The sequence below is a fragment of the Alnus glutinosa genome, chromosome 2, assembly GCF_958979055.1.
Source record: "Alnus glutinosa chromosome 2, dhAlnGlut1.1, whole genome shotgun sequence".
In the NCBI taxonomy this organism is placed as follows: Eukaryota; Viridiplantae; Streptophyta; class Magnoliopsida; order Fagales; family Betulaceae; genus Alnus; species Alnus glutinosa.
In genome coordinates this window covers 6,197,967-6,207,694 of record NC_084887.1, presented here as the reverse complement: position 1 = coordinate 6,207,694, position 9,728 = coordinate 6,197,967, and the positions used below count along the sequence as shown (strand labels likewise).

The window sequence follows — 9,728 nt, the reverse complement described above, 5'->3', positions numbered from 1 at the left end:
TTAAACTATATTTATATGATAAGATCTAATAATCATACGATTTATTTAACTATATATGATTGATCTAAAGACTAATAAACTCTACCGGCTGCCCGCATAGACATGAGATAAAGTTGTGTATAGCATTTGTATTTAGAGAGTGTCCTAAGTGTGAGGGCACTAGAAAGTGATCGGGGTTTGAAAAGTTGGCCCAATATGACAATGGCAATGACATTACAGCTATATCCAGCTGATGATTTATACTTAGGAAAGTCCATTGGAGACGAAGACCAAAGCATCCAACAGAGCCGCTCACGTCTTTGTTCCTCAACGGTTCAACCATGACTCACAGGCCTTGTACAAAAAGATCTACCAATTTGGCTTCTTTTGGATCTTATTGTTTAGCCTTTTTTGTCCTTTATAATTTATAATTCTTCTTTTTGGCAACCCACTCTACTTTTTTTTTTTCTCTATTTAATAATGAGACTAAGATTATAAGAAAAAAAAAAAACAAAAAAACACATAAAACGGATGGGCTCTCAACATTGAAACCTAGAAGAAAAAGGCAATATTGGAATGAAACCAAACTGTAGGCAATGGATCCAAAAAAGGGTTATGGGCCTATCTAAGGGCTGCACGAAGCAATAAAGAAAACAACCACATTAAATGATTGTTGCAAGGAAAGTAGTGCTAAAGACCAAACAAAAACCGTCGAAGAGGAAAAAAAATGCCAAACTACAAAAGTTTACACTAAAAAAAAAAAAAAGCTGATAAAAGAACACCAAAAATATAACAAAACACTAAAAATATAGTTACAACGTCGAAAACAAAGGAGGACAGTGAACAGGGGCGGAGCTCAAGCTTCAAGGCTTTCTTTAAAAAAACAAAAATTCTTAAAAAAAAACAAAAATTACCCTTAATTTTTATTTTTTTAATTTTACCCCCTCAATTTCTTTTTTATTTTTATTATTTTTTTAAAAAAATTCTGCTCCTCAAATTCCAAATGCTGCCTCGACCCTTACTGTGAAGCCAAAAACCAGAAAGGCCCCCCACTGTACTTGTTCTTATTAAAACACGCAAATCCACAAAGTGAATTTTCACTCTTATTTTTCTAACAAGATTTTTATCACATATAATATTGATAAACTAAGGCAAACTCAGCCATCAATCACTATAGTCCATATATATATATAACAAGATTTTTATCACATATAATATTGATAACCTAAGGCAAACTCAGCCATCAATCACTATAGTCCATATATATATAACAAGATTTTTATCACATATAATATTGATAACCTAAGGCAAACTCAGCCATCAATCACTATAGTCCGATCCATATATATATAACAAGATTTTTATCACATATAATATTGATAAACTAAGGCAAACTCAGCCATCATTCACTATAGTCCATATACATATATAACAAGATTTTTATCACATATAATATTGATAAGCTAAGGCAAACTCAGCCATCAATCACTATAGTCCATATATATATAACAAGATTTTTATCACATATAATATCGATAAACTAAGGCAAGCTCAGCCATCAATCACTATAGTCCATATATATATATATAGGTAAAGCCATCAATCCATATTTTTTTTTGTGTTAACGTGTCGCATTCATCTTATAAATTCACCTTCAATCGCATTCTGCGTCGTATATTAGTGAATCAGATTTTGGTGTACCGAAAAGCAGTTAAATTCTGATTTTTTAATTTTTCAATATTAGAAACTCTGAGGGCGTTACGATTTTGTTTCGTTTTGAGAAAAAAAATTGGTGTTTCAACAAGTATATATACGACCGGACACAAACTCACGTTTAATCACGTTCTGCGTTGTATATTAGTGAATTAGATTTTGGTGTACCGAAAGCAGTTAAATTCTAATCTTTCAAGTTTCCAATATTAAAAACTCTGAGGGCATTATGATTTTGTTTCATTTGAAGAAAAGTTTATTAAATTGTAGTCAATTTGACTAGCTCCATAAAGATAAAGATAGGGATGCGGACTTAAGATGTGCGATTTACATGAATGGAATGAGTGAGCTTCGCAATTCCCTTTTTCTGATGCTATTTGAATTGCATAGAATTCTAACAACAAATTTTAAGGAGAATCAAATCCAAATCCAAAAAATGATTCTTTTTTCAATGATATATATATATAATTGATCGTTAATCATCACTATATCAAAATATTTTAGTTTAGTTGGTAATTATTGAACTTTTTATACTTATTAATAAGGGTTAAATATTTTGATCTCTTTTTATTTTAACGCCTGTAGTTTTTGTTTTCTATGGTTGCTATTTTTAACACTATACATAGTCCACTGCAGCCGAGTTTTAATATACAGAAAATTCTCTCTTTTTTCTTTTTTTCTCTAACACCTTCTCTACTTTAAATTTCAAGTATGTGTCTCTTGCTAGAATAGAAAAATCTAAGAACATTCAGGTTTAGTTTTGTTTGTGCAAAACGCTACTAAACAACATAGGATTTCTGAGCTCCATTATATCCTGGAAATATATTTGTTATAACTTTTTGCATACCATTTCTAGTGAAGGCAATTAATAATTTCTTAAAGAAAGCGACATTTTGTTTTTCTACTCTATTACTTTTATCTACCAATACATGAGTTCTTGAAGAAGAAGAATACTATTTGAGGGGATGAAGAGAATGTCTTGAGGGGTAGAAAAGCTTGAAGTTAGGAAATTCCATGGGTTTGAGCGAATTCGTTTGGGCTCATGTGATCATACAGTTAGGAGGGGTAGGAGATCAAATTAAAGGAGGGGTAGGTTCCGTGGGAGAAGAATCATGTGAAGAAATTGGAGGGATCGGTATCTCCAGCGTGGAAGAGAAGGCCAAGTTTTCTGGAGTAAAGTCAGAGGTTGCACGAGCCAAGAAAGAGCTGTCAGCAAGTGTGGTAGCTGGAAAGGACATAATAGAAGGCTCGGGAAAGATAAATCACTATGTTCCGTGATAGATAAATCTTTTTAGTGACGAGGTTGTAGTAACGATAGCCTTTGTGATGAGAAGAATAACCAAGGAAGAGGCATATTTTGATTTGAAAGGAAAGTTTGTGAGGAGTAAGGATGAAGAAGATGATAACAAACACAGTCTAAGCTCCTTAACCGAGAATGATCAGTGGAATCCTTGCCATGCCATTAGTTCAAGGCATGAATTGTGCTAGGCACGGTTCCATACCATCAACGATACCCAGCAAATCATGACTTTGTAACACAAGGAGGCATTGAAAGATCCAAGTCAGGTAGTCTCTTCCATCCATTGCACACCAATAAGCTGTGCAATATTGGGTGGGTTGAAGACAATAGATTTAAGAGTGAAATAAGAGCTCTAATACCATGAAAATGTATGTATTAAAAAGAAATATTTCTTCAATAATTTACACTGAGAGGCACTCATCCATTTATACTCAAAGTGGACGTTCAGAGGACTGAGCTGTCAATTACAAGATTACATGTTGAATTATGGTAGAGTTTCCTTGCCTGGAATAAGGTCATATCAAAGGTGGGCCAATTTAATAACCAGGAAACTGGCCTATTCTCAAGGGGATTTATTATATGGAACTAAGCCATGTTAGTTTAATAGATTAAATTAGAAAAAATTCTTATAACTCAATTTAAAGAAAAAATTTGTCCATTTCTCTTCTCTCTCTCTCTTTTATGTTTTTTTTCACTATGTTTCCGATGTGTAAGAGTTATCTCTGTTAAGTCAAGAACGAATATTTACAAATGACAGTACCTATGTGTGTCAAAGATCACCTAAATGGCTAGATTCATTATGTTATTAACTTCCATGGGAATGGAGTTGATTTAGGAAGTCAAGATTCATGAGCAATCAACAACGGATTTTACAAGTCCTGTATTTTGCTTCCTCCCTTTGGCAAGCGGACAACTACGAAATTGTCTAATAAACTTGGCCACATCATGTTTTAGTGAAGGCCAACATAAATGATCTTATAGCATCCCAATAGACTACTTTTAGCTAAAATAGCTAATGAAGGACTAAAAATCACCTGCATCCATTTGATGTGATACTGTTCATAAACGCATAATCATTTTAACATTTTTCTTACGCAACATGGCAGTCTTGACTTGGCTGAGCAATGATGGTGGAACAGCTCGCAGTGCTCCTAAAGGAGATTTGGTGGAGCTGTCCAATGGTGACGGTGATGCGGGACCCACAAGGGCTAAAGGCCACGCCATTCACGGTGTTCTTGAAGGAGATTCGGTGGACGACCATGTTGCGATGGAGGTTCATGAGGAGACACTGTGTACTGTAGTCGACAATGGTTGAGCGACGAGAGAGATTTGTTGCGTGAGGAGTGAGGTGATTTGCGATTTATAGATAATTTTCATATGATTTGTCTGATTTTCGATTTGCAATTTGTGATTTCATCTAATTTGCGATTATTCGTCTGACTAAAAAAATATTAAAAAAAAATTAAAAACATTTATTTTAATAAAATATGTAACAAATTTAAATAAATGGTTGGAAGCAAGTTTTGAAAAGTGAATAGTTAAACAACTTAAACTAGAAAAAATAGATTTTGCATAAAAATATAAAGAAACCACTGAAATTGTGAATGCTCTTACACCATAGTAATGGTTTTGTCATGCCCAAAATTTCCAGCAGTGCCACCTGCATGCAACTCTCCTCCCTCGGAAAACCATTAGGCAAGCGTTGACGAGTCCCTTGAAAAGAAAGAAACCCATCTTGAATGACAAAAGGAAGGTGACTGTTAATCTGTCCAGCCATGATTTCTACATAAATAATCCCAAAATCTTAATCAGAAACCTTGCCCTGCCAAAGAAAGTTGTAAATGTGTTTTCCAGGTCAATGCATCGGCTGCTTTGTTATCGCACTGGCATGGTATTTAAGAACAAAATTGAATTCTTTCAAATAGGCAATGCACCTTTTACTAGCCGCCAAGCTCACAAAACCATACATGCCATAGTTCCTGATTTACTGTTCACAGCCCAGAACAGCCATTGAGGGACTTGATTTCTCTTCCTTGTTTTGCCTCTAAACCAATTCTCTTGCCTTACCCTATTTGAAACCCTAAATTCCCTACTATTTTCCAGCCTTTCCTACCACAGATCTAGCTCCAGCTATACCAAAACCCTATAATAAACATGCTCTCCTACAATTTGCTAGCGTAAACCATAACAATTAACAAAGTAATAGAGATGATCAAATGATAAACTGAATAACCGCTAATAGCTATAATAGTAGCCAAAACCCAATTGCATTATTTGAGATTTTGAAGCAATGCTTCCATGGAATACACAAACGTACACTCCTACCAGAAAAATATAAGCCATATATAACATTTATTGGCACACAAATTTAAAAGAATAAAAATTAGAAAATGCATTCTTTACCAAACATATAAGAGCTCAAGATGTCTTCATTTGATTGCTGTCAAGACTTTGAACTCGTTAATGACTCGCCACTCTTGGACTGAGAGGAACCAAATGAAGTGTTGCTCCGTGCCTGTGAACTTTGGCTTGAGGATGACTCGGTGAAGAAAACTATGTGCTCCTGATTGTCAGCAAACACTTGGAGAGATCTTGGAATCGGGGCCAGGTTCACATCTAGAACACCCTCAAGGATTTGAACCACCTGACCCATCGGCGGCCTTCTAGTTTCATCATCTTGGATGCACCAACAAGCAACTTTACAAACTCTTGTGAGCTCTTCTACATTAGCGTTTCCCTCCAACCTAGGATCTAATAGGCTAAGGACATCGCCCTCTTCAGCTATGAGGCTTGCAGCCCGGGTTGGGAAGAATCCAATTTTGCCATCTGCAGATGGCTCAGAGTTTCTCCTTCCCGAGACAAATTCCAAAAGCATCATTCCATAGCTGTAAACATCGGCCTTGGCTGTAATGGCCACCCCTGAAATCCACTCTGGAGCAAGATAACCTCTTGTGCCTCTCATGGTTGTCAGGACTCGGCTGAACTCCCGCCCAACAAGCTTTGCCAGGCCAAAATCTGCCACTTTTGGACACAAATAAGCATCTAGAAGAATGTTTTCTGGTTTTATGTCACAGTGTATGATGCACTCTCGGCACTTCTCATGGAGATAATTCAACCCTCTAGCTGTTCCTATAGCAATCTGGTATCTTATTTTCCAGTCCAAAAACTTTTCATGGAAAAGATGAGATTCTAAAGAGCCATTTGGCATGTAATCGTACACCAGCAACTTTCTAGCACCTTCGGAGCAGAACCCACGAAGCCGAACAAGATTTACATGTTGGATTGTCCCGATTGTACTGACTTCTGTTCGGAATTGCTTCTCTCCTTGGCTGATGCTTTCAAGTTTCTTGACTGCTATGACTGTTGAATCAGATAACGTCCCTTTGAAAACAGAACCAAAGCCTCCTCCCCCCAACTTGTCCGAGAAATTCTTGGTCGCATTTTGCAAGTCTCTGTACCCAAATGCCACCAATGAACCCTCTACTGTTTTTCCTGTTCCAACAGCTCTCTTCCTTCGCATAAGGATTACAACCACAAAAAGGCCTAGCAGAACTGCTGCAACTGAGCCCGCAACGGCACCAACAATGATCCCCTTATTATTATTTTTACTTGAGAATTCAGAAGCTGCAAGTTTGAGATATAGAGTTCTCCCATTAGGATCATCTCCTAAGAACTGTTCCAGATTCAAGAGATCTCCAACCCAAAATGAACAATTATTGCTTTCATAAGCGTAAGCAGTGCAGGAGCAGTTATTCAAGCAGGTGTATTCACATTCTGTAGCACTTTCAACCCCAACAGATTGTGGTTGTACAGGCAATGCCACGCTGGGCATTGTTAAAAACCTGTCCTGCTGCCCATTAGTAAGATTGGTATTCTCACACTGTAAAGCAGTTCTCCTCTTGCACCCACCAGAATAATCCGACAAATTCCAGTCGTTCTGCGACTTAGCAACAAAACCTTTCAAGCAGCTACAAAAAGGCAAGGATTTTTGGTTGCAGCTACCAAAAGCCCCGCAAAAAGCATATACCTCGCATTGTGTTTTCGGTTGAGTCCAAAACAAATTCCACTCATTGGTATTCGACAACCATGTCTTTTGCTTAATCTGCCCAGAAACATCCATCACGAATCGAGAAATAGTGGAAGGATTGTAAAGAGAATATGTGAAATAACTCTCATTTGTGTTGTTAATATAACTGAAGTTGTAGATATAATTGGACCTCATTTCAGGAACCAGGCTAAAAATATTCGCAATGGGATCCCAAGCTCCACTAGTCCAATACGGAATGGACCTATTCCACAGAATAATATACTCACTGGTATTTTCCTGTAGCTCAAGAGAGAAGAGCCCTGGTGCAGGATCCTCCTCATTCTTCCATGAAATGAGGAGTTGGTTTTGATTGGAAATTTTATTGAAACTAATCTTACTACCAGGAAGCCATGTATGAGCTGGGTGATCAAAACTTTCCCATAAATGTTGTGATGAATTAGACCCATCTTTCAGAACAAGATTTCCATCATCTAGAAGAACAGCTTCTACAGGACTTGATGAAGTGGTGGAGGTCAAATCTGTGGACCAAACTGGGATTTGGGACTCATTGAAGAGAACCAAATTACCATCCGAGATTCTTAACACAGAAGAACTCTTATCAGAGACCGGTTTATCTCTGTTTGCGACCCAAACTATGGTTTGGGTTGAGACTTTATCAGTACCGTACCACATGCCTATGTAGTAGTTAGAAGAGCTACCTGGTTTGAAGAAACCCAGCACAAAGTTGCCACCTGAAGAGACAATGGTTTGATCACCAGAGAGAGATTGGTTGGCAGAGATGGTGTCAGCTCCAAGGGAAAGATGGTTGTTGACAGATAAGCCGAGGAAGAGAAGAGAAAGCATGAGCCATGGATTCTTCTTCGTATCCATGGCTGCAAATAATTTTTGGTGAGTAGCTAAGATCTTTTGAGGAACAACTAATTGCTAGAGGAACTCGGAGAGAGAACCCAGGAACGGGTCGTTTAAATACTCATTTCGCCACCTCGACGCGTGTGGGCCGTGTGGCAGTGGAAGTTTATAGAGTTAACTCTCACCAGTCAACGACTACGCCCTTCAGCATATTTCTCGCCGAAATTATTTCTTTTTGCATCATGCCTTTCGGCTTTCCCGTCTCAATTTATTTGTTTAAATTTGAAAAGCAAGAAATTATTTATGCGACATATCTTACCGAATAAATGATAAAGAAAAATTGCTTCATGCATTCTCTTATTTTTTATTAATTAGACCAATTTGCTTGCAATTTGACTGCCCAAACCTTGCATGAGGGTTTTGATAGGCCTATTTATCTGATTAAATGTTCGGATAGTCCAAAACTTATTCGGCCAAATGGTCCTATCAGGACCTCTCTATAAAATACTGGTACTTAAAATTTTAGAAATTGATAATATTTAAAGCATTCTTAATAGTTTTATCAGATTTTATTATTCAAAATAGTTAAAAATCATCTTTTTCTATTTTAATCATCCATTTTTTTAAAGCACTCTCAACAATTTTACTATTTTAGCTATTTTTTTAAAGCAGGTGCTGCTCACAACCACATGTAATAAACCTTTCGATTTTCCAAGGATTTTAAATGCGAACAATTATTTGTGTTATGACTTGGTCCACCACGACTCCAAGAGTACGTTTTGGGTCAACGGAGTATCATTTGGGTACAACACATCCATCCCATATGTATGTATTTCTGACCCAATCAAACCTATAAAATCACAACCATCAACGGTGTTAAAAAAGAGTCAACACAACCTTCGTCTATCAATCTACAGAATATTATAATGATTTATTAGTCTATGGAACTAATGGAGTACGTTTGTTGAATTTCAAAATATGACAAAGAATGAAAGTTGAGCCGTCAACCGTTTTCGGTACGATTTGAAATGAATATTTTATGATGTTTTTCAAGCTTTTACGATTACTACAAAATAAGCAAAATTAAGAGTTTGAATTTGACGTAGACTTGGATCTTTTTATTAAACGTAGGATTTGACTTGGATTTTTAGGGTAATCCTAGATCTTTAGAGATTTCTGAATCTTAAGAGATTAGATTTGATTCTGGATCTTCAAGTAGTTTTAATTGGACCCGACTCATATCCCAATTCAACTTGTAGTAGGGTTTCAATCCGGATTTTGTGTGATAATATTGATATTTGAGTTCTCAAGACCTACTTGTCTCAAGCCTTGGGTGGATGAATTGAATTTCGGTCCCAGAATATCTACATTCCAAAGACTCAATCTAGATGTATCTCGTCACTTATTCCCGGAAGTAGCTTTTTTCAGAAATGTATAATTTGGGCGTCTATCTCTCGGGATAGGTCTACCCGAAAGTCTTGTTCTCTTCGCTTGAGGCCCACAATTCTCCATGGGCCAATGCTGACCTTGAGACTTGATCATTTTCAAATGGGCCGTTAAGAGTAGGATTATTCCCAACAAACCACATAAAGGAAAAAAGGTTCAAAGGGTTAGACTATCTCTCGTAAAACACATGTTTGCCGCAAAAGAATTTCTACATACTCACCCAATTAGAACTTATTGCCGTCAAATCATCCTTAAGAATTTCCACTTGGATCCTTCTCAAACTTAGCATCTCCAATAATTTTAGCGTTTTTAGCTACTCAAAACACAGGTTTTTCTATTTTACCTACTCTATTTTCAATACTAACTCTAACAAATTCTCTATTTCACTCTCTATTT

General features: G+C 36.7%; 1 protein-coding gene across 1 annotated transcript; it reads right to left on the bottom strand.

The window, feature by feature from the left end:
• Window positions 1–5,218: 5,218 nt before the first annotated feature.
• Window positions 5,219–8,011, bottom strand: LOC133860766 (G-type lectin S-receptor-like serine/threonine-protein kinase At2g19130). Its single transcript, XM_062296377.1, has one exon. The coding sequence runs from the start codon at window positions 7,905–7,907 to the stop codon at window positions 5,433–5,435; it is 2,475 nt and encodes an 824-aa protein (XP_062152361.1). The 5' UTR covers window positions 7,908–8,011; the 3' UTR covers window positions 5,219–5,432.
• Window positions 8,012–9,728: the final 1,717 nt, after the last annotated feature.

Bases quoted from the DNA above. Each gene is read 5' to 3' on its own strand.
- LOC133860766 (XM_062296377.1), bottom strand. From the start codon at position 7,907: ATGGATACGAAGAAGAATCCATGGCTCATGCTTTCTCTTCTCTTCCTC.